This window comes from Camelus dromedarius, chromosome 10 (assembly GCF_036321535.1).
Source record: "Camelus dromedarius isolate mCamDro1 chromosome 10, mCamDro1.pat, whole genome shotgun sequence".
Lineage (NCBI taxonomy): Eukaryota > Metazoa > Chordata > Mammalia > Artiodactyla > Camelidae > Camelus > Camelus dromedarius.
The window spans coordinates 60356337-60380581 of record NC_087445.1 but is presented as its reverse complement, the minus strand read 5'-3'; the positions used below and the strand labels follow the sequence as shown (position 1 = coordinate 60380581).

Genomic DNA, 24245 nt, shown 5'->3' with positions numbered 1-24245 from the left:
GTTTTGATGGAGCCCTAGGGCTTCGCTCAGACAGAGCTCCTGTAGTCTGAGGCGTGAGGCCTGGGAAGCCAAAGGAGAGAGGGTAACAGGCTGGAAGGGATGAAGGGCCTGAGACTGGGGTGAAGCCAAAGCAAACTGTGCTGGACAAATGGAGTAGGGGAGGCCAAGATGCACTTTGTAAAAACTGTTTGCACAGCTGGAGACAGGCTCTGGCAGGCAAAGAGCCCCCCTCTGCTGGTCCTTGGGAACGTCACCTTGGGCCCCTCATGGCCAGGACCGGAGGACCCCAGGCGCCTGCTGGTCTACTCTGCCTGGTATCCTAGTTACTGTTCCTGTGTGCATTCTTCAGGTAGGTGTGGTTTTTGAGGGCAGGACCCAGGACTGAAGAACTGGGTCTCCCTGGCCCCCCATGGAGGTGAGGCAGACACAGCCCCCACCCTCACTACACTCCCCGTCTGCTGGGGAAGAAAGAGCCTGGACACACCAGTATGGTACAGTGTAGTCCGGACTGCAATGGGGACACAGAGGAGGAAGCAACGAACTCAGTCCTGCAGGTGGGTCGGGGGTGATTCCTGGAGGGGAAAAATGAGGCAAAAGGAGTCTTCCTTCCTGAGTCTTAATGAGATTAAGGTGGGCCTATTTCTTACAAAATCAGAGGAAGGGAGATTTATTTCTCAAAAGCAGTTCACAAAGCAGGCAGGCTCAGACACAAGGAATAGTGGATGTGAAGGCACACGGGCATGAGCAAGCATGATGCATTGCGAAGGTTGGGGGGCAGAGGGCACATAACTGGACAGAACTGGGGCAGAGGGTGCTTTGAACAGCAAGAACCAGGGAGGCTGAAGAGACAGGCAGGGCCTGCTGGGCCAAACGGAAGAGTGGAGTCATGACAGAAGCTCAGTAACTATTTGTGTGCTGGACGGAAGGATGAACAAATGGATAAATGGCAGTTAAATGGTAACATCCTCTGGGTGGCACACAGGACCTTCTTGGCCCTGCCCCAGCTCACACCTCCGCCCTTTCCTGTGCTGTGCCGCAGGCATGGAGACAGTCCTCAAGTGCACTGTGCTGTCTCTGACCTCAGGCCTTTGCACTTGCTGCTCTCCCTGCATGGAGTACCTGGCCCACCAGCTCCCCTCTGCCTGGCTCAGGCCGGTTTCTGCTTCAGGATGGAGTGTGGACATCACTCCCTCTGCCAGGTCTTCCCTGCCATCCTATCAGCACCACCTAGACAGAGGTGGGTGCTTCTCCTTGGTGTCCCCAATCCCTAGCACAGGGCCAGAGCTCAAGCACTATTTTTGGAATTTATGGTTTTCTATCTTATTTAACAAATACTAAAAGAGGGTTTACCACATGCTAGACACTGTTCTAAGCGCTTTACTAACATTAACTCCTCTAATCCTTGTTACAACCCATAAGATGGGTATTAGTCTCACCATTCAGCAGATGAGAGCCTGAGCTTGCTTACCGTCAGCCAGCACGAAAACTAGCAGAGCCAGGATTTGGATGCAAGCAGTCTGACCTTAGTTTTGACACTATGCTGCCATCAATCAATGAGTGAATGGATGAGAGAAAAAGAAAGAGAGAAGAAAGGAAGGGAGGGAGGGAGGGAGGGAGGAAGGGAGGAAGGGAGGGAGAATAGGGAAGCTCTTCTGAGGCCCTGCTCCACCGGGGCCAAGGAGGATGCTGAGGTGCTTGGGGATGGCTCCAGCCTTCCGTGAACTTAATCCACATTGGGGCAGGACCAGGGTAAGGTCCCTAGAAGTCCCAAGTGAATACCCAGTTTTTTCCAATGGACACACGGCAGGACACTATACAAAGATGAAAAAGAAACCTTGACTGCGGTAACATGACCACCCGTCCTTGGCTCCACGTGGGAGGCTGAGTGGCCCTCCCCTTCCCCAATGAGCCCAGCACACCGCTGTACTCACTGTGAAGCAGCAGAACCCGGTCCCAGGCATCAATGGACAGCTTCAGCTGACCTGAGGAAACAACGAGAGAGACAGTTTCACCTCGTCTCCTTGCCAGGGGAAAAATGGAGTTACGGTGACAGGAATGTTCTTTTGTTCATGTGAAGTGATTCAAAGATTCATACAGCCTCTGGGTTGGAAGGGAGCCCATAAGCCATCTAGTTAAGGCTTCTCTACACATCAGCACCTCCAGTGGTGGTTTACCAGCCTAGGCTTCCACCCCTCTGGTAATGGGGAGCTCACTACTTCACAAGGAAGCCCGGGTCAGTCCTGGAGAGCTCTCACTGTTGACAGTGGGAAAAGCTGTTGCACCCATATCATGGTGACGCTAGACTGGACAGCTAAGGATCCTTGGCCTCAGTCACGAGTCCATGCTGAGGGGTTGGCCACAGCTCTCCAGCTGCGACAGACAGCTAGCTATATTCTGGGAAGGCAACAACAATACAAGGACATAGGATGAATGAGTTCGGGGAAAAGCAAAAGATAAGAGACCAGCTTTGGGCAGAGAGATCCTTCAAAGTCAATGCTACTGCCCCCAACCCTTCCATAGAATCTTGACCTCCCTAAAGGAAAGCTAAGGAGTCTTTCTATAACCTTGGCATAGAGCCTTGCTGCTCAAAGTGAGGTCCCAGAACCAGCATCATGAGAAATATCTGGACTATTGTTTAAAATTCAGCATCTCAAGCCCCAGCCCAGGCCTACTAAATTCCACAGTTTAGTAAGAACCCCAGGGGGTTGCATGCACATTCAAGGTTGAGGTGCTCTGGACCAGAGAACACTGAAGAGCCCCTAAACATGCTTTTAAGCTTGGAGAAGGCCCTCTTAAGCAAGACACAAAATGCAGAGGCCACAGGGAAAAGATAGATAGATCTGATTCCCTAAGACTTTTTAAATGTCTGTAACCATTACACATATTGCAAAGTGATGAGACAATACAATAGAAAAACAGGCAAAGGACACTGCATTGGAAATTCAGAAATGACAAAATGGCTAATAAATATACAAAAAGATGCTCAGCCTCACAGAGATCTAAGACATGCAAATTAACAATAAAATACCATTTTTCCCCAATCTGGTTGGAAGATAATCTAAAGGACGATAATGTCAAATATTGATCAAGATTCAGGAAAAGAGATACTTTCATACCCTATCAGAGGAAGTGTTAATGGAGTGTCATTTCTAACACTATCTATTACATTTAAATGTTCTTATCATTCAAACTAACAATTATACTTCCAGGTAACTACCACAGAGAAAAATTCAGCTGTGCACAAAGGCTGACAGTACAATACCGTAAAAAACTGGAAACACCTAAAATCTCTATCAGTATGAAAATGGTTAAATGAACCATCTATAGCTGTACTGTGGAGTAGTATGGGCCGTTATAAAGAATGGGGGTGGGGAGGGTATAGCTCAGTGGTAGAGTGTATGCTTAGCATGCACGAGGTCCTGGGTTCAATCCCCAGTACCTCCACTTAATAGACAGATAGATAGGCAGGCAGGCAGGCAGGCAGACAGATAGACAGATAGATAGATAGGTAGGTAGGTAGGTAGATAGGTAGGCAGGTAGATAGGTAGATAAACCAACCAACCTAATCACCCTTCACAAAAAATTAATTTAAAAAAAAGAAATGATAAAGAATGGGGGAGTACTATATGTCCTGACATGGGAACATTGTTGAGACAAGTTTTTTTTTTAATTGAAGTGTAGTTGATTTACAATGTTGTATTAGTTTCTGGTGTACAGCATAGTGATTCAGTTATACATATATATGTATACACATTCTTTTTCATATTTTTTAATTATAGGTTATTACAAGGTATTGAATATAGTTCCCTGTCCTATATGGTAGGACCTTGTTGTTTATCTATTTTATATATAGTAGTTTGTATCTGGTAATCCCAAACTCCTAATTTATCCCCTACTTTTCCCCTTTGGTAACCATAAATTTGCTTTCTGTGTCTGTGAATCTGTTTCCACTTTGTAAATTAGTTCATTTGTATCCTTTTTTAGACTCCACATATAAGTGATATCATAAGATATTTGTCCTTCTCTGCCTGACTTCACTTAGTATGATAATCTCTAGATCCATCCATGTTGCTGCAAATGGCATTATTTCATTCTTTTTTTATGGCTGAGTAGTATTCGTGTGTGTGTGTGTGTACCACATCTTCTTTATCCATTCATCTATTGATGGACATTTAGTTTGTTTCCAAGTCTTGGCTATTGTAAATAGTGCTGCTATGAGCATTAGGGTGCATGTATCTTTTTGAGTTAAGAGTTTTCTCCAGATATATGCCCTGGAGTGGGATTGCTGGATCATATGGTAACTCTATTTTTAGGTTTTGGGGGAAACTCCATACTGTTTTCCATAGGGGCTGCACCAAATTACACTCCCACTAGCAGTGTAGGACCAGTAGTGTAGGAGGGTTTCTTTTTCTCCACACTCTCCCCAGCATTTATTATTTGTAGATTTTTTGTTGTTATTGTTGGGGGAGAGGTAATCAGGTTTATTTATTTATGTATTTATTTTTTTAATAATTTGCTCTTCCTCTTTATTTTTGTTTACCTTTTGGGGGGGGTGCGTAAGTAGGCTTATTTACTTATTTTTTAATGGAGGTATTGGGGATTGAACCCAGGACCTTGTGTATGGTAAGCATGATCTACCACTGAATTATACCCTCTCCCATATTTATTTTTTTAATGGCAGTACTCGGGATTGAACCAGGACCTTGTGCATGCTAGGCATGCACTCTACCACTGAGCTATACCCTTCTCCTTATTTGTAGATTTTTTAATGATGGCCATCCTGGCTGGTGTGAGGTGGTACCTCATTGTAGTTTTGATTTGCATTTCTCTAATAATTAGTGATGCTGAGCATCTTTACATGTGCCTATTGGCCATCTGTATGCCTTCTTTGCAGAAATGTCTATTTAAATCTCCTGCCCATTTTTTGATTGGGTTGTTTTTTGTTGTTGTTGTTGTTGTTGTTGTTGTTGTTGTTACTGAGTTGTAGGAGCTGTTTGTATATTCTGAAAATTGAGCCCCTGTCATCCACATCGTTTGTAAATATTTCTCAGTCTGTAGGTTGTCTTTTCATTTTGTTTATGGTTTCCTTTGCTGTGCAAAAGCTTTTAAGTTTGATTAGGTTCCATTTGTTTATTTTTACTTTTATTTCTATTGCCTTGAGACACTGACCTAGGAAAACATTGCTACGACTTATGTTGAGACAAGTTTTTAAGAGGAACAAGCAAATTGCAGAATAATACATGTGGTATATATTTCTGTGTGTGTGCGTGTGCGTATGTGTGTGTGTGTCTGAAAGGATGCCAAATTAAAAACAGTGATCTTCTCTAGGGAAGAGACTGGGAATTGGAGGGAGGGAAATCAAGAGGAATTTCAGTCTATCACTATTGTAGGTGTTGTAACAATACAAATATATCCATGATCTATAGCACTTCTATAATTAAAAATAAACTAATAAACAAAGAAAGAAGGGAAAGGGAAGGAGAGAGGAGGCAAGGGAAAGCAATCTAGGGAGGGAAAGGGGAAAACATGAAGATAATGGAGGGACCAGGGCTGGAAAACAGGTGAAGAATGAGAGGCTGGATGAGGTTTTTTTCTCGTGGCTTTTCTCATTTTTATTAAAAAATATATATATATTTTATATATATATATTTTATACACACACACACACAAACAAATCATCAAGTCATCCTCACAGACTCTCCAGCATGGATAGAGGAAAGAGAGGACCACACTCCTCTTTTTCAGTGACATATAGAAAAATCTCTCAGTCAAACAGACTCTCCCTAGAACCTCAAGAAGCTGCTGAACTCCATCTCCCCAGTGGACACACACTAGAGAGGCAAAGGCGGAAGGGCAGGGCTTCCCAGCCAGCTGCGAACCAGCACATAAGCCACAAAGCCCTGCATGCACTCCATCCATGACAACACTGTCTTGCAGTTATCTGCCCCTGCTTGATTACCTCCAGTGATAAGGAGCTCACTTCCTGCAGTGGGAGCCCTTTCCCTTTGACATAGCTCCTACTTGTTCAATGCTCCAGCTTTACTGAGCCAAAAGTGGTCTCTCAGTAAATTTCACTGACTGGATCTCACTCGACTATCTCCGGGCCCTCTCCTCTAGACCAAAGTCTAAAGTCCTCCCACTGTTCCTCATGGCACAGTGAGACATCCCTCATCGTCACAACTGTTCATCCCCGGACGCGCCCCAGGTTGGTGGCTGTGCTTGGCTGCTGGCTGGAGGAAGGGCAGGCAGGGCTCAGAGGACAGAAGGAGGGAAGCTCCACATCTCCTAGCTCCGCAGTAATCCACCAACCACTCTGACCCTGCCCCTCATACTTCAGGGTGTTTAAGCTACAATCTCAAGCAGTTCAGCCTCCAGCAAACCTTGGTCCAGCTCTTTGCCCAGCAGAAACCCCTGCTGTTCTCCTGCCCAGAAGACTGATTTCAGAAGCCCAGGAGGCCTGCTCCTGTTCCAGCCTGACTACCCTCCTTTCTCTCAGACACAACGTCCACGGCTGAGGTGGAGCTAATAATAGGGGTTATCACACTCTGAGCTGTGTGGGGATCAGACAACGCTGGAGGGTGAGGAGGTCCTCGGATGAAAGGCGCCAGGAGAATCCACGGTATTATTAGCTGGAGGTCTGAGCGATTACCACTCTGGGGCTTCCTAGAGCTGAGAAACCTCCTACAAACACGGTGCCCGATCCAGTGTCGGGTGGGAGAGAGAGGCTGGAAACAGACAAACAGGGCGAGTACCCATGGACTGGATCTCATCAACCTAAAGGCATCTCTGTTTAACGTGACACATTTTTTTCTGAAAATATTACCAGTGCAAAGCCAACTGCGGCCCGGACACATCTGGCCTGGAATCCCTGTGCTGCTCAGCGCCTGTCACCTTCCAACAGCCCTGTCCCAGAAAATCAGAACTGAGAAATCTCCCAACACAAATGGTCACTAATTCCATTTGACAAACATCTGCCAGGCACCTGCTTGAAGACTTAAGTGAGGAAGGGCAGATCTGAACGTTGGCCGCCCTCAGGGAACTCGCAGCCCAGTGGTGAGGACACAGGCGTGGACAAGGCCAAGGGTGGGGCTGGAGCAGAGGACAGGCCCAGGGCAAAAACCAACTTGGAAATCAGACGAGTCTGCGCAGCTCCACGCAGCTCCCCTTTTAGGCCCCGCCAAGTGGGTCTCCTCCGGGAAGGCCAGGGTGCCTAGACCCTGTTACAGCAGAGAAACCAAACCCAGAAGACCAGGCTCCAGGCCCCCAGCCTATCCTGAGGTTCATAGATGAGGAAAGGCAAGATGAAGAATGAGACCCTTTCCTCAGCCGTTCCTGCCCCTCCCAGCCATTCCTGCCCCTCTGCCCTCTCCCCTTAGCCCATTGCATCAAATGTCTGAGATTCCTAAAATCACCTTGCTTAGCCTCCTCATCTGGTAGCCAGAACAGTCATGCCCAGAGATGGAAGGTGACTTGCCCTGAGCCCAGAGTGACCAGGGTTGGCCAAGCCAGAACTGGAGACCAGAGCTCTGCCCTGATTTCCACACTCTTTCCTGTGCACCGAACCAGTTTTCCAGAACACTCACAGCCCTCTACTGTGCACTACTGCATCTGCCAATGCAGCCGCAGGGTCCAGGAGCAGTGAGAGCCATCAGGCACAGGGCTGCTTGAAAAACCAAGAGGAAGCTAGAGAGGGCAGGCTCCAAGAAATGTCTCTAAGTCTAGAGAAATGAACCACCAGGAGGAGGGAAGTCAGGCTGAATCCCTGGGGCGTTCAACTGATCTTAATACCAGCTAATCAAGCCCCTCACAGGTCCCCAGAATCTCTGGTCTTGTCAATATCCCCACTTTCTCCCCAGGCTCAGGGTGTGGCCTGAGGGTGTGCTGGAAGTTCAGGCTAGAGGGTGTTCAGGAGCCCTGGAGGGGGCGCATCCCCAGTTCTTATGGGGCTACAGTTGGGTACAGAGCCCCATGGCTGCAAAGAATGGTAGAGACTAGTGCCCAGAGGCTGCAGGAGGGCACCAGGGAGCAAGAGCCCAGAGGTAGCAGGAGAACAGTCATGCCTCATAAGGCAGGGAACATACTGGATGACAGTGAGCTTCAGAAAGTGCAGGGAAGGCAACAAACCTAAATTCTGCTGGGCACAGTACTTGGGGGCTTTGGACTCACTGGACATTGTGGGGAAAAAGGTATGGAAGCTGGCTAAGGAAATTCAACCTGCAGACCTTCCTAAATATAAAGGACCATAGAAGATGAACTCTGACTCTCAGGACGCAGAGACCTACTTAGAAAACGAAGCAAGGATATGGGGGTTGCACCCACTGCTGGACTCAGGGTTCAGCAGGATCATGTCCTGGAAGGAGCCCACGGGGTATGCAGAGAATACACCTACAGGGGACTTGCCTGGCTAGCATGGAGCAGCAGTCATCCCCAAACTTAATTCTCCCCCAAAGCCACTCCCCATTTAAGAACTTTTCAACTGTTGAAAGCCACAGGAAGGGAGATAACATTGGGACCAATGTACAAAGGAAGCTGGGTCTACATGGAACCCAGCCAGCCGCTAACACTCAGAGAGGTTATGCTGTGTCTATCGATTTCACTCTCTGCCCTCTAAGGGAGAAATGGTAGCTGCAGTGATATGGGGGAAATGAAGCCACACAGCTCCTGCAGAATTTCAAGTGTCTTGTTTTGAGGAGGGAGAACCTTGAATTCCATTTGGAGAAGTAGCCTTAGCTTTTGATGGTACCCACTGGAGGAACAAAAGTGGTGGAATAAAAATCATGATGGGTCAGTTCAACCTCTGTTCATTTGACCTTCTAAACCTGATGTTAATGTGGCTTCCCAAGCGGTTTCTCCTTCCAGGAGTAGGTTGCGCTGCCCAGTATAAGTCAGCTAACATCTTGATTGCGACCACCGTGAGAGACCCTGAGCAAAAATCATCCAGCTAAACCATCCCCAAATTCCTGACTCGCAGAAACAGTGAGATAATAAATGTTTGGTTTTCTCAAGCCAATACCTGTTGGGATCACTTGTTATGAAGCATTAGATAACTAATGCATCATATCCATGTTGCCTCCACAGTTGGTGACATAAATCTGATCTTAATCCGGAAATAATTTTTCAATTTTAAAAATTGTTAAGAAAATACAGTTCTAAGATAAATCAGTATATATGGCTAAGGATAAAGAAGACTTCCAGTTTTTGAGGTCCTTAATTTTCTTAATAAAGAATTTTGATAGATTTAAACTATACTCACTACCACCAAACTGCAAAACCTGAAAATGTCCCACATTAACCCAAGGACAACCCAGCACATTCATGAAAATGCTTTATCTGCAGAACAAATGATTTTCTTTTATACACATTTGTGTACAACACCATAATATATAAAAAATTCACATTATCTTGTCTTTCCTAATCCTCTTTTAGATTTTATTATAATTTTTAATTACATCTATAAAGTCATATAAGTTTAATTCCAAAATTGTCAGTTTTACCACAGTTTATAAATTACTCAGTATCCTTATCTATTTCAGACTTCTCCAAAGTTATGTTATTTTATAATGATTAGCACCTGTCATGTGCTTGCTGATAGCTTTGAGCCAGACAATGAAGTTAATCATTTATATTCATTATGTTTTACATTTGCATTATTTTTTCACTATCAAATGAAGTTTTCCAGCAGAACAAGTTTCATATGGAAAACACAAGAGAGGAAGCATAGAACTGAGAGGAAGCATAGAACTCTGAGCAAAGCATGGGCTTTGGAGTCAGAAAGACCTGGTTTGGATCCTGATTCCACCACTGATGATCTTTAATCACCACATCCTCAGTTTCCTCATCTGTAAAATGGAAAGAATAATAATAATATAGCTCTAACAGAGCTGTTGTAAAAGCATGAACTAACATATGTGAAGCACCTAGCAAATAAAGTACTCCCACTGAAATGACGAAAGGAAGGATGGAAAGAAGGAAAAGAAAAAAACAAGTCAGAAAAATTAGAAAACATATGTAAGGGACTGCTATTCCTGGGATGACAGGCTCACTGAGGAAATCTGGAAAAGCTAGACAAAATATTCAAAAGCAGCTTCTTAGAGACATAATAAAACAAAGAGGAACTACGAAGCTGGATCTGGGGGGATTGCTGGTCCACAGAATTAAGTTTAATGTTTTCCTGGGATAATTGCCTCCTGGGGGTATTTTCAAATTTCAGAAGTAACTGAAAGTCTGAGAATCCGAGCAGAGTCTCTGGCTGCCTCTTGGGCTGAAGGAACAGGAGTTGGAGACCAGGGCCTGCCAAGAGGTGGGGTCCTTCTGAACCCTGACATTCTGGGTTGGAGCTCCAAAGGGTTGCTCCTCAGGAATAGAGTAAACCATGATCAGACACAGCTCCTCGGAGGGCTGCAGCTCAACTCAGTCTCAATCCCTAACACTGAATTAAAGTTATCCCAGATTCTAGTGGCCTCAAGCACCTGACAGAAGCAAACATTCTTTTACAGGAAGATACCATCTGAGGTCTGCATGAAGAAGAAAAAAATAACAACCTTGTGCCTGCAGTTTCTAATATACACAGCACACCTAAAAAGTACAGAAACAGAAAGTTTGAAAGAAATAGGATGCGAAAAGATATGCCAAGCAATGATTAACCAAAGTATGTTCATGTCAGGAAAAGGAGACTTTACCTCCACTAGAAATAAAGAGAAGACTTCATAACAATAAAAGAAGACTTCATAATAATAAAAGTGTCAACTCACTAGAAAGACAATAATTCTAAATTTGTATGCTCTTAATATTGTTTCAAAATATATAAAGGAAAAACTGACAGAATTATAATGAGAAATAAATAAATTTATAATCATAGTAGGAATTTTAACATACCTTTTTCAGTAACTAATAGAACAAGTGGGGAGAAGTTGGCAAGGATACAGAATAGCTGAACAAGGTGAACAGCAAACTTGACCTAACCCTGACATGTACAAAGAACACTACACCCAACTACTGCAGACCTTTTCAAGTACACACAGAACATGTACAAAAAATGACTAAAGCTGAGCCATCAAAGGACTGAAAAGATGCAGAGTATATTCTCTGAGCAAAACGTAAAATAAACAAAAAAACTACTAAAATCCCCAATATTTGGAAAGTAAGAAATACACTCCCAAATAACCCATGGATTCAAGAAGAAATGACTGTAAAAATTAGAAAATGCTTTAAATGGAATGATAAAGAAAAAACTACACATCAAACATGAGACTTCTGGATACTGGCAATCCTGACCCCAGTGAAAGTTACACGGGTATTTGCACATCCTTTGGGGAGACACTTTTCTGTATGTGTATTATATTTCATAATAAAAAGTTCTTTAAAAAAGAATATAGAGAGTAGAACTGGAAAAGAGAACAAAGGGCTATCAACAGTCCAGAAACTTTGAGAATTTCTGAACGCTTCCAAGCAAATGGACTCCAAAAGACAGGAAAGCTGATAAATGCTGAGGACCCTGACCAGCAAATGATCAGCTCTTCAGAAATGGCTGGATGGGTTTCCCAGCCAAGCCCAGGGAATGTCCCAGGCTCAGAGCAGCAGAGCAAGCCAGGGGCAGCTGGCAGGGACATGTCGCAGGCCTCCAGCTTAGGGCCTGACTTCACACAACCCAACATGTCCTGCCTGGCATCTGTTCCCAAGCTTCATTCTCACTGTTGAAAATGGACCTTTATCTCTGTGGCTTCTAATGAGAAGTAGAGAAAGGAGAGGTGTGGGGTCCCACCTAATGTTGTACTATCACAAGAAACACAAACAAAGAAAATGCCCAGCAAATTAATGACATTCCTTAGTCTGCTGTGCCTTCAGAACCAATTCTTCCTGACCTCCCTCCAGCAAACCAAAGATTCCAGGTGCCTCCTCTAGAGCCTACACACAGAGCCACTACCCATAGCTTTTATCGCACAAGTTCATTTGGGGATAACAGTTGTAAACAAAGCTGGGTTGTGTCACTCAATGTCCAGTCACCCGCAGCCCTCAGAACATGTCCAGCCTGCCTGTCACCTAACCCAGACACCCTGGAGGAAAGGCACCTGTTCTCTCCCATGATCACTCACCACATCCAGACTCTGGACCAAATCCCAGGTTGATTAATAATTTGTTGCCTCAGGCAAGCTAATAAGTTGGTATCTCTTCAAGAAAATATTCTTTAAATATTCATCAAACATTTTTGCAAACTCAGGTTTATATTTCCTATATAAAATATTATGCTTAAACTTTATATGGAAACTCAAAGCCAACAGAGCCAAAACAACCTTGAAAAAGAAGAACAAAATTAGATTCACACTTCCAAATTTCAAAACTTACTACATAGCAACAGTAATCAAGACAGTGTAATACTGGCATAAGGATAGACAAACAGATCAACGGAATAAAATTAAAAGCCCAGAAGTTAACTCACATATGTACAGTCAATTAATTTTCAACATGGGTGCCAAGACCATCCAATGACAATATAATAGTATTTTCAGCAAATGATACCAGGTTTGGTAACCACTGGTATGGCTCTTCATTCATAAGCAGACAAGCAAAGATCAGTCAGTGTATAAAGAAAATTAGCAGCCTGGGAAGAGAGACGGCATTTGTCAAGGAAAGAGTCAGCAAGAAACAGGAGAGAACTTCTCCAGCATCAGTCAGTGTCCTCAGAGAGATCTGAGAAGAGGCTGCATACATAGATCAGGAGGCATTCCACCCAGCTAGGTTCCTGCCCGCCCACTGCACACTCATGTCACAATCACTGGTTCAAGCAGCAACCCTCCCTGATACCCACCCAACTCAGCCCTGAGGCCATAGCCAGACAGGGCATCCACTCTCTGCTGGACCCTCCCCAACTTCCCAGATTTGGCAGGGAGATTAATTCAACAGAAGAATATGGACTGATACAAGGAAATAGTCACATCATACCAGTAAGGTTACAAAACTGTACATATAAAAGGATCTTAATTTTATTAAAATTAGGCACACACACAGAGAAATAAGCCTGGAAGGATATAAACCATGTTAACAATGGCCTTCTCTGGGGAGTCAAATTACAGGTGATTTTCACTTTCTTCTTTTCACTAAGTTTTTAACTATGAATACATCTTACCATGATACTAAGGAGGAAAAACGAAATATATTTTTCACTTTTAATTAGGACACAGCTAAGGTAACAAGGCCTCACAGCTCTCTGACACTCTTTCCTGACCACTCCAGCCCCATCAACTCAGATCATCCAGGAAACCTCCCCTACCTGGTAGAGTCCCACATCCCCACGGGGCTAACAGGAACTGCCTCCAAGGGTTAGGAGGCTTAAGTAAGATGATGCAGGGAAAGCACTTGGCACAAGGCACACACACGATGAACGTGCAATAAATGGCGGCTAATCTATAATTCTTACTGTTACCCTCCACCAACTGGACCGGTGAATTCCAGGATGCCAGACTACAGATCATTTCTAGGGGCCAAACCACTGCTTTTCCATCACTCCCTTTGCCCGTAGAGAAGAAAGCAGGTTGTGAAGAGCCAAGTGTGCTGGGAGAGGTAAGCCTGGGAGTAGGTGATCCTGAACCCCAGGGAGGGCCTAACTCCTTAGGTGCTCTATCTTTAAAATGTGGGCGAAGTCCACTTATGTTGTAGTAACTTCCCCAATCTTCATAAGAAAATTGTATACAAGTTTTAAAAAATGTGCTGGACACATCATCTCAGAAGGCTTCAGCTCCGGTGTTAACTCTGCAGCTGGCTCACTGGGAGACCCACCTCTCTGGATCTCAAGTCTCCACAGAGGAAATGTAACTCCCTCCCCACAGGGAGCTGCAGAACCAGTGAGGAAAGGAGCACTGTGAAGAGCTGTATTCTACACAGGGCTAATTATCTTTACTGTGGGGACTTAGAAGACAAGGTCTGCCCAAACCATTGGGACAGCTGCTGCCCAGTTGTTACTTGGGGGAGCCCAGGACTGCTATCTAGGGGCCTGGGAGCAGGAGCCTACTGCCCACTTCTTTCCACCTCAGGCTCCCAGGGCAGCCCTGTGACCTTCCTGAGAGCCCCATTGCTCCTGGAGGAGAGAATTTTCCCATCTCTGCTGTGGATCAGATATCCAGTGGAGCCTTTGCACTGCAGCCTCCAAGGTGAGCCCACAGGGAGCCAAGGCCACCTGGCTGACCCGACACCTGTCCTCTCCCTGAGCCAAAAGAAATAGGGCTGAGGTGATTTTGAGATGTAGTAACAAGACCTTGATTTAACCCTGAGCTGCTTGTTAATGGGAAACTCAGTGGTGGGAAACCGGTCTCTGAAAGATTAACTGGGGCATGATTATTCCAGCCAAGTTAGGTAGAACCAACTGCACTTGGCATCAGCGGCCAGGCAGCAGGTGGTGCCCAGCGGCTTGTTCGGCCTGAACCTGTGCCCTGTGTCCCTCCTGGGCAACCACGGGAGGAAGGGGCCAGAGCGGGTACCCCCAAACTGAAGGATCGCTGCTCCCTGCCTCACCTGCCACTGCGGGGGTTGCCCTCTCTGGGCGCTGTGAGCAGGGTGCAGCAGCTCCTGGCAGCCGCCCCGCGGGCACTTACCAAAGGTGGTGAGGTAGAAGGACAAGCCCGGGTGGGCGCGCCGGCTCCCGTGGGAGACGCGGTGCAGGGAGCGCTCCATGGCGGCCCGCTCCGGCCGGGCAGGGGCGCCTGTAACCCGAAGCGTCTGTGTTGCTCCCCAGTAACCGAGGCAGCAGGTTCACCCGCCCCCGCGCCGGTGTCTCCCAGGCGGGAGCTGGAGGCTGGTTGCAGCGCGCGTTTGAACCGGCGGCCGCGCCGGGCCCTGATTGGCCCGCGCCGGTTTGAATGGGGAGATTTCCACCTGACCCAGGGGAGGAGGCGCCGGAGGCTCGTCTTAGAGGGTAGCCCCCGCGGCCGGCACGGCAATCCTCCCTGGGTAACCAGCGGGACTTGCGACCTCACCAGGGCTACGAGGCCCCTCTGGGCTGCAAGTGCCAGCCCAATGACAGTCCTGCGGCCCCTGGCGCTCCCACTCGGCGGGCTTGGCCTGCTCACCCAGCTCCCCTAGGCCAGTAATTAGCCAGGTTTGCAACATGCTTTGAAGCTCGGACCTGTAATCACTGGACACCAAGCAAGGGCAGAGGAGCACCCTCCCAGCCCAGTGCAGTGGAGTTTGGAAAAGTGTTCTCCACGGTTGGATCCCCGCCCCCACCAGGCTGCAGGCCCTTCCCTAACCCTGGCTCCTCCACCTCTCTGGAGTCTTCTCTTGGATGGGAACAGTCTGGCACAGGTTCAGACCAGAGCAGCTTCCTCCAGCCAGCCTCAGGGCTCCTCATCTGCAGTCCGATGCCATGGGACAGGAGGACAGGCCCCCAGCATCTGAGGGGACAGAAATGCACCATACATGGAGGAGGTAGGTGCTTTCAATCTCCCAGCTTGGTGTGAGGAGGCAGAGCTGGAAGGAGGGTCAGCCCCTGCGCTGCTTTGTCGGCAAACATTCACAGGATGCCTCCTGGGAGCAGTTTCACACCAAGACATCTGCTCTGCAACTCTCTGACTGTTGCTGCTGTGGGAGGGAAAGCTGCTGGTCTTATGTAAATCTAAAAATGGGAAGTGTCGGAAGTTGCCAAATGGATATTTGTGGCTTAGTGATCCACTCAAGACAAGGTTGGGGGATGCAAGAGAAAAAGTGGGGAGAAAAGATAAATGTTGGGTACCAGGTGCCAGGGGCTGAGCTGGGCAATTTATATACATCTTCTCATTTAATCTTCACAGTAACCTTAGGAAGTATTAGCCCCAACTTACCAGGGGTGAATCTGAATCTCACACAGATAAGGTAGCTGACTTGTCCAAGGTTGGCAGAGCTAAAATTTGAACTCTGGCCTGTCTGTCCCAGAGGACATCCTCCTTCTGTTCTTCCTTGGCCTCCACACCTGCCCCATGGCCAATGGCAAGTGGAGGTGGCTGACCTGCCTTCTTGAGGCTGGTAAGGAAACTAGATGCCACAGGGCCAGCTGGCCACCAGCAGGGAGTAGAAACTGGAGGAGCCCTGAAATCAGCAAACTAGTGGTCAAGTGCAAATGAGTCACATAAAAGCCAGTGGATTATCTGAATCCTGGCACTTTATGAGGCTCTGTCCTGTTCTTCCCCACTCCACACCTTGAGCACTGCTCTTATCAGAGGCAAGCCTGCTCCCCTGGCCCCAGTCCAACAACAGATGGACTTACCTGTACCCTGGACTTGAGCATGCCTGATCCTCCTCCTGGCTGGGAAAGTCTGAGTCCAGGCATCCTTTCTGGGCAGGGAAGTATCCTGGCTCTGCCACTCCATCAGCCAGGGAAAAAGGGCAAATCAGGCTCAAGCCACAGGATGCAGACAGGACACTGAGGCTGGAGGTGCTGCAGACCTGCGGAAGCAAGGTAGGAGCATGAGTTAGGCATAGCCTGAGGATGCCCCTGAGAGGAGCGTTCATTCTCAGTAGGAATTAGAAAATATGACATTCAAGTACCTGGGCAAAGGGAGGTCCACCAAGGGAAGAGTGATGTGCCCAAGGTGACAGTGGCCCCTTCACAGCTCTGCCAGGGACCACTATAGTACCTCCACTAAGGAAGACCACCTTGGACTCAGGAAGCTATGAGAAACCTGTAGGTGCACATTCAGAAGGGTGGAACCCAGTGGGAGAGCTGGGCAGAGATGCATTATCTGCATGTGCCCTGATAGAGAAAAGACAGGCCCACAATGGGCACTTCACCCCAACTCAGGACAAAGGTCCCACTGCCTTGCAAGTTCCCTCCGACTCCTTCTGTCTCACTCAGCAGCTAACTCATTTAGTTGTGAGACCCCACTGCCACTCTGATGCTGATCTGACTCCTGTGGTGGTACCACCTCCACCACCCTCACCAACAATAGTAAGGCCCCTTTACTTAGTACAGCACTGGAAGTTTCCTTCTCTTAAAGGGGCAGATCGCTCTTTTCTCAGGAGAGGAGGACAGAAATGAGTGGGAGACTGGGCAGGGGCACTGCAAGGGAGACTGGGCAGGGGCACTGCAAGAGAGACTGGCCAGACATCTAGAAAGGGACACCCAGAAAGGGTCAAGGTTTAAGGCCCTGCTTTTTCCAGAAGGCAAGGGAGTTTGAGGACCAAGCCTGGCTTTCTGACATGCCCTGAGCACGCTAGCACTCCCTGGCCATGGGCCTCAGTATCCCTCTTACACTTACACATAGTATAAACACACACTGTACACATAAACATATATATCACTTCCCATGGACATCCACAAACACACCATATACACAGATAAAATACACACCACACACAAAAAAAAAAACACTTAAAAAATGCTACCTACATATACCACATCCACATACAAAGATTGATTATAGGCATTTTTTTAAGATTGACTATATCTAGAAGAATAAAGACTACTTGGGTTTGGAAGGAAGGAAACAAAGGGATTTATTTGGGTGCATTTTCACATTAGCCATCAAAGAAACTTAGTGCCTTTAAGATGTCATCTGGCCCAATATCCAAAACAATTTTGAAAATAATAATAAAGAGGACTAGGACTACCAAATGTTAAATAGTATAATCATAATGCAGTACCAGAAAGAAGACAGACAGATCAATAAAACAGAATAGAAAGTTCAGGAGGAAATTATTTTATTTTAAAAAGAATGATTTTCAAAAATATTTAAACTAAAGCCTCATTTCAAAAAGTTAGAAAAGGAAGAGCTAATTCAGGTGAAAATTTTAAAAGGAAACAAGGTTAAAGTTGAAATTTTTTTTTAATGGACTTCAACAAGAAAACCATACCTAGTTCCTTGAAAAGACCAATAAAACAGAACTCTGGCCAAAGAAAACTACAAATAAGCAAGTTTAGGAAAGAGAAAGATAGCCAAGATACAAAGGTAATTCTTTAAATTATAAGAGAAAACCATTTAGACCTTATATTTGTAAATTTGAAAATCTAGGGGAAAAGTGATGCTTTTCCAGAAAGTATTAATTATTAAAATTGATACAAGAGTTTGACATTTTTAATAGATCACAAACCATAGATAAAATACAAAAGGAAAACAAAAATCTACCTGACCAAATTATAGAAGACCCAAATAGTTGTGTTTTTTTTTCTTAATTGAAGTACAGTCAGTTATAATGTGTCAGTTTCTGGTGTACAGCATAATGTCCCAGTCATGCATATATATATGTATATTTGTTTTCATATTCTTTTTCATTAAAGGCTATTACAAGATATTGACTACAGTTCCGTGTGCTATACAGAAGAAATTTGTTTTTTATCTATTTTTATATATAGCAGTTAATATTTGCAAATATCAAACTCTCAAATTTATCCCTTCCTACTGCCTTTCCCCAGGTAACCATAAAGCCCAGATAGTTTTAGAGGCGAATTCTATTAGACCTTCAAGAAACAGATAATGCCTATGTAGAACTAGAAAAAAAAAACTGGAAGATATGTTAGTACTAGATAAAAAGCTAGGCAAAGACAAAACCCAGATAAGGTTAGCAATAGAAAACCATAGACCAAAGGTCAAAGATAAAAATAAGAGTAGAAGTTAATGAAATAGAAAACATAAAGAATATCTATTTAAAATGTGACAAAACTGGGCCCACATTCCCCCAGTTTTGCCACATTCCTTTTTTAAAAGAAATCCAGAAATCTCTAATTTTTAATATAACATCTCCCAATTTTTTTAGTATTCATTTAAATCTTTAAAAAATATTATGTAGGCCAAAGAAAACATATCTCTGCCCTACAATTATAACTAGTTTGAAATCTCTGCTAGACCAATCTAACTTAATGAACATAGACACAAAAATCCTAAGTAAAATATTAGCAAATCAAATCCAGCAGTATAGTCAGATACATTCAAATGGTATTTATTCCAGCAATGCAAAGATGGTTCAGATTTAATGAACATACTAGTGTGGTAGCTGACAAAAAACTATAAACTATACCTACAGGCCAGATCTGGCCTACTACCTATTTTTGTACAGTGAGTAAGCTAAAAGTGGATTTTACATTTTTTAATGATTGAAAAAAATTTTAAGCTTTTCTATGGCCATAAAAAATTTAAAATATTTAAATTAAAAAAAGAATTTGAAATATTTACAAAATAAATAGCAAATATGTATATATGTACAAAGAAGTCTCATAATTGACTAACACATAAAATACTAGCAACCAAAAAAAGAAAAAAATCATCCCACCGTTTGCCTTCAGGAAGTTCAAGCATTTGTATTTATAGATGAGACAACCAAGGCTCAGAGTTAAATGAATCAGGTTGCTAAGGTAGTAAATAAACAGTGGAGAAATAAGAATCCAGCCAAAGAACCACTTATAGAATGTCATCTTTCACACTAATCTTCCTGCTCCAAAAGGCTACAAACTAGGACTGAGACCTCCATGGCTACCAACACATTAAAATTCAATTCAACAAATGTTTGCGAAGCTAAGCACCTATGCTGTGCTGAGCCTTACACTGAGCATAGGGCAACAGAAGTGGACAAGATGGAGCTTACAATCCAGTGGGACATTGGATGTGCGTTACAATAGAGGAAACATGGCAACCCACAGAAACACAGATTAACATCTCACTTAGTCTGGGGAGCTGGGCAGACTGAGATGAGAAAGGAAGTCAGAGAAGACTCCTGGAATGTGTAGTTTACTGCACAGGAATCATACCACAATAAAGGGGTTTAAAGTTATTTTTAAATAAAAAAAAAAGCCAAGACTTCTCAAAGAAAGTGACCTGAAGGATGATGTAGCCAAGCCAAGGAGGTGAAGAAAGGGAAACAGGTAGAAAGAACAAAACATGCAAAGGCCAGAAAATGAGATAAGCATTATACATTTGAGGAATGGAACAATGGGACACACAGCAATGGGAACTTAGAGTGCGAGGGAAGAAGTAATATGCAAGAAGGTAAACATCATACAGGGCTTCATATCTTATTAAAAGGAGCTTGGGCTTTATCCTAAGAGTACAGCAGTCATCAAATGATTTTAAGCAAGATCTTAAAAGGTTCTAACAATTTTAAGCAAGAACTTAAAAGGTCCTGTGTTTTAGAAAGATCACTCTGGCTACAGTGTGAAAAAAAAATGGATTGGGAGGGTGGAGGGGTGGCATGAGTGCTGGAAGCAGAAAGTCCTGTTAGGTGAAGTCTTTTCCAGTGGTCCAGGTAAAAAACTAGTGATGGAAAACAGTAGAATCACCAGGCCCTGGTGGTTGATTGGAAGGAAGAAGTCAAGGAATCCTGGCTTAAGAAATTAGCTGTTTAGAAGTGCCCTTTACAGAGATGGCAAACATGAGAGGAAGGGCTGGACTGAGAGGAGACTTCATGAGTTCAACTATAAGCCTGCAGAGGTTGAGTTACTTACTTGCTGTCCAAGTGAAGATGTCAAGTGAACTGTTAAATATACCGGACATAAGTTCAGGAAAAATACTTAGGCTAGAAATATAGATTTAGGAATTCCCAGTGAAGCCATGGCAATGGATAAGAGAGCCCATAAATAATGTTTAATGTGAGAAGAAGGCTCAGGAAAGAACCAAGAAGAGTACCAACTGAAAAGACAGAGGAAGAAAGGCTGGAAAGGGAAAAGGAAAGCCAGGGAATGTATTAAGAAGGAGATAACAGTCAACAAATCTCAAATACTGTTGAGAGGTCAAGTAGGTTAATAACTGAGATGTGTCCATTGGATTTAGCAACAAGACAATCATTGTTGATCTTCCATCCCAGAGTAAAATGCTGGGAGGCAGCAACTCCACATGAATGAAACTGTACCAAATTCACTCCAAAAGGAAAAATACCCTGGGCTCAAAGCCAGAGAATATTCTTGGGTCAGGTTTTTTTCTTGTCCTAAATTTAACCAGCTGGAACGTTTTGTTAAGGGGTAATTTTTTCACCCTTGAAATGCAGGATTTGCCTTTTACAAGTATGTCTGCAATTCATCTTCAAGGTAAAACACAGTATCTTGAGTTAGTGGTTCTCTACAGGAGCAGGTGCTGGTTGCTATAAATACCACTGAGAAACTTTAATTTGCCTCAGATTTAGAAGGCTTTGGTGACCTAAATACACAAATAGGGTCTAAGTGGGAACCAAGTAAAGAATTTCAAGATTTTAAGTGAGCTGAGGGTACTGTTTCAAAGTAGAAAAGAACAAAACTTTCAGTACCAAAGGAATGTGAAACAGTAAGCTGAGTCCAATGATAAGAGCCAAAGACTTGACAGAAAAGAAAAGCAGAATCCCCTGTCTCTCCTAGAATGGCTCAGCTTCCCTGCAGTTATGTTGCAAGCCCTTTTAGCCTCTTCAAGAAGCACCTCTTTTCCTGATCTGATAACAAGCAACTTGGCTTGGCATAGTCAAGGGCTCCAGAGGCCTTAAAAAAGTTTTTCAAACTTAAAGAACAAGGTAAACTTCTGCCTCCTGCCAAGATGGAGTAACATCTTGGGACTCGATCCAATCCAGAAACTGGATTTTCCCTCTCACCTAAAACAACTAAAAGATTGCACAAAATATATGAAGCAACCGTTTTCAAGATATTGGGCATCACGCAACAAAGGACAGTGATCCCTGAGAAACAAAACCAACAAGGTGAGCCCTGTGATTGCCCCAGTCAGTTGCCTGGAGAGATTTTCTAAAGGGGACAGGCCAACTCCTAAACCTTAACTTGAGGAGTTCAGGAGGCCAAGGCAGCTGGAGTTCACAGGACAGAGCATCAGAGAGGAAAGAGCTGCACAAAGAGAGAGCTTCAGAGATCTGCAGAGGGTCTTCCTTCAAATCTTCAGCTAAGCACTGATGAGCTCATAGGTATTAGGAAAGTACCTGAGGCTGGGGAAAGAACCACCCAAAAGGATTAGAAGGAACAATCTCTGAAGCTCTTACAAGACTAGGATTAGTTCTTATTTTTATCAGCCAGAGTGGAAAGACCTTCTAATTCATGGGGCATTGGGTAGGTACTCAGAAGAGTTTTGCCTCTGTTGATTAATTAGCCTTATACTAAATGACACTCTGTTCCCATCTTAAAAACCTTAAAAAAGACCCCAAAAGATCAAAAGCTTTCTAAGTAACTTAACTGCATCCCAGAACAAGCTCAAGAATATTTATAGGAATACAAAAATATCCAACACCCAACAAGGCAAAATTCACAATAAAAATGGTGTCCAATACAAAGTTACCAGGCATGCAAAGAAGCAGAAATATGTGACCCACAATAAAGAGAAAAATCAATAGAAACCAATCCAGCAATGACATAGATGATAGACTTAAAATAATTATTACAACTACTAAACAAAAACATTAAAGACAAGAACATTAAAATAGTAATTACAACTGTATATATACGTTCAAGAAGCACTTTAAGAGCATGTTAGAGACATAGACATTAAAAAAAGACTAAATCAAACATCTAGAGGTGAAAAATATGTCTGAGATGAAAAAAATTCACATGATGGGATTCATAGCAGATCAGACACTGTAGGTTAAAAAAAAAGATTAGTGAACTCAAAGACATAGCTATAGAAACTATCCAAAATGAAACACAAAGAGGAAAAAACCCCAAAAGGACAGGGAAAAAAAAAAAAGCATCAGTGAGCTGATGCTTTTCCAGCAGTAGGGGATAGAAAATATATTTGAAGAAATAATGGGGGGAAGTTGCCCAAATTTGATGAAAACTATAAACCCATAAATCCAAAAAGCTCAGTGAACCCCAGCAGAACATGAAGAAACTTATACCAAAGCACATCATGATCAAATTGCTTAAAACCAGTGACAAAGGGGAAATCAGCAAGAAAAAAAAAAAGCATATTATATACAGAGGAACAAAGAATGACCATTGGACTTATCACAAATATGTACCAGAAGAGTGAAGCAACAACTTTAAAGAAAAAAACTGCCAACCTAGAATTCTTTACCCAGCAAAAATATCTTCTATAAAATGAAGGCAAAAATAAAGATTTTCTCAGACTTACAAAAGTTGAATGAGTTCATCACCGACAAACCTATACTGTAAGAAATGTTAAAATCCTTCAGGCCGAAGGAAAACAATACCATATGGAAGTCTTGATCCACACGAAGAAATGAAGAAAACACCAGGAGTGGTAATTACGTGGGCACATATAAGGGAGATTTTTTTCCTTATTATTTAAATCTCTTTAAAGGGACAATGTAACTAGGATAAGGAACCATTAACTAAAAAAAAACACCCAGAGCTCCCTGCATCCTGGAATAAATTGTTATATATTGCCTTGTCTAAATTCTGATGAGGTAATTGCAAGAAGCAAACTCCAGGAAAGCTATTAGCAAGTTAGCATTCGCAGTCACATGGGAATGTGGATTCTACTGCTGGAAGAAAATAATATAGATATGTTTAGTATAAAATGCAATAACCACAGCTAAGCTCTGTGGCTCAGATGGATTACACTCAAGCTTGAATATAAGGCTTATGTAGACCAAAGTGTTTTTATGGATCAATGTACTGTGATGATGAAGTGTCTAATTACTGGACAGTAGCAGATCATACAGAGACAGAGGTCATGGCATCCAGAGATCCCAAACATTCTCCAGGGGAATTTCATTGGGAACTAGGAAACATATCTTGGTTGGTTTTACTGCAGCCATGACTGAGACGAGGCAGGTATTCCCTTTGCTTCCAGATTCTTACCAATCACTCTTGGACCCCCCTCTCTGCCAGCATTACTTACTGTTCACTCAGAAGTCACCAATGACTTCCTTATTATGAAAATCACTTGCGTCTTCTCAGTCCTCATCCCCCTTGCCTCCCACTTCTCTGATAATTCATCTGTTTCATGGCTCTTCCTGCCTTCTACTGAGAGTATGTTACTGTTGTGCCCTTCGGTCTCCCTGCGTCCTCAATATTCTCCCCTTCCAAGATCTCATCCATTCCTATTGTTACTCTCACCTACCTGCTCTGATGATGGCTTCCAGATCTCTCTCCAAAGCCAGGGCCCAGGGCCACCTCTGTTTTGACATGCTAGCCAATTACCTCCTTCCTCTCTGCACCCCCTTCTCCCTGACTGCTCACCTAGACTATAGTCTAATTGTCTTCTTTCATATCTTTCTCCCCAGCTCATCTGTGAGCAACTCTAATGCAGTGACTGAGATGTGTCTTCTTACTAGCTGCCTACTGCCCAGCCGAATGTCTGGCACACATTTTAAGAAGACAAATCTTGCGGAGGAATTCAGATCTAAAATCAGCATATAAAGCA

General features: G+C 44.0%; 1 protein-coding gene across 5 annotated transcripts in view; it reads right to left on the bottom strand.

Annotated features, from left to right (window-relative positions):
• RGS3 (regulator of G protein signaling 3) overlaps window positions 1-24245 on the bottom strand; it is a 135110-nt gene that overhangs the window by 105151 nt on the left and 5714 nt on the right. For 3 of the 5 annotated variants that reach the window (XM_031450240.2, XM_064490435.1, XM_064490434.1), the window contains exons 3-4: window positions 16232-16410; window positions 1932-1982 (exon numbers count right to left, since the gene is read on the bottom strand). In XM_031450240.2, the coding sequence (XP_031306100.2) occupies window positions 1932-1982; window positions 16232-16334 (154 nt within the window). In that variant the 5' untranslated portion in view covers window positions 16335-16410. Of the gene's footprint in view, window positions 1-1931; window positions 1983-14585; window positions 14781-16231; window positions 16411-24245 lie in introns of those variants that run through there. The other 2 variants (XM_031450242.2, XM_010997393.3) reach the window with 2 other exon arrangements.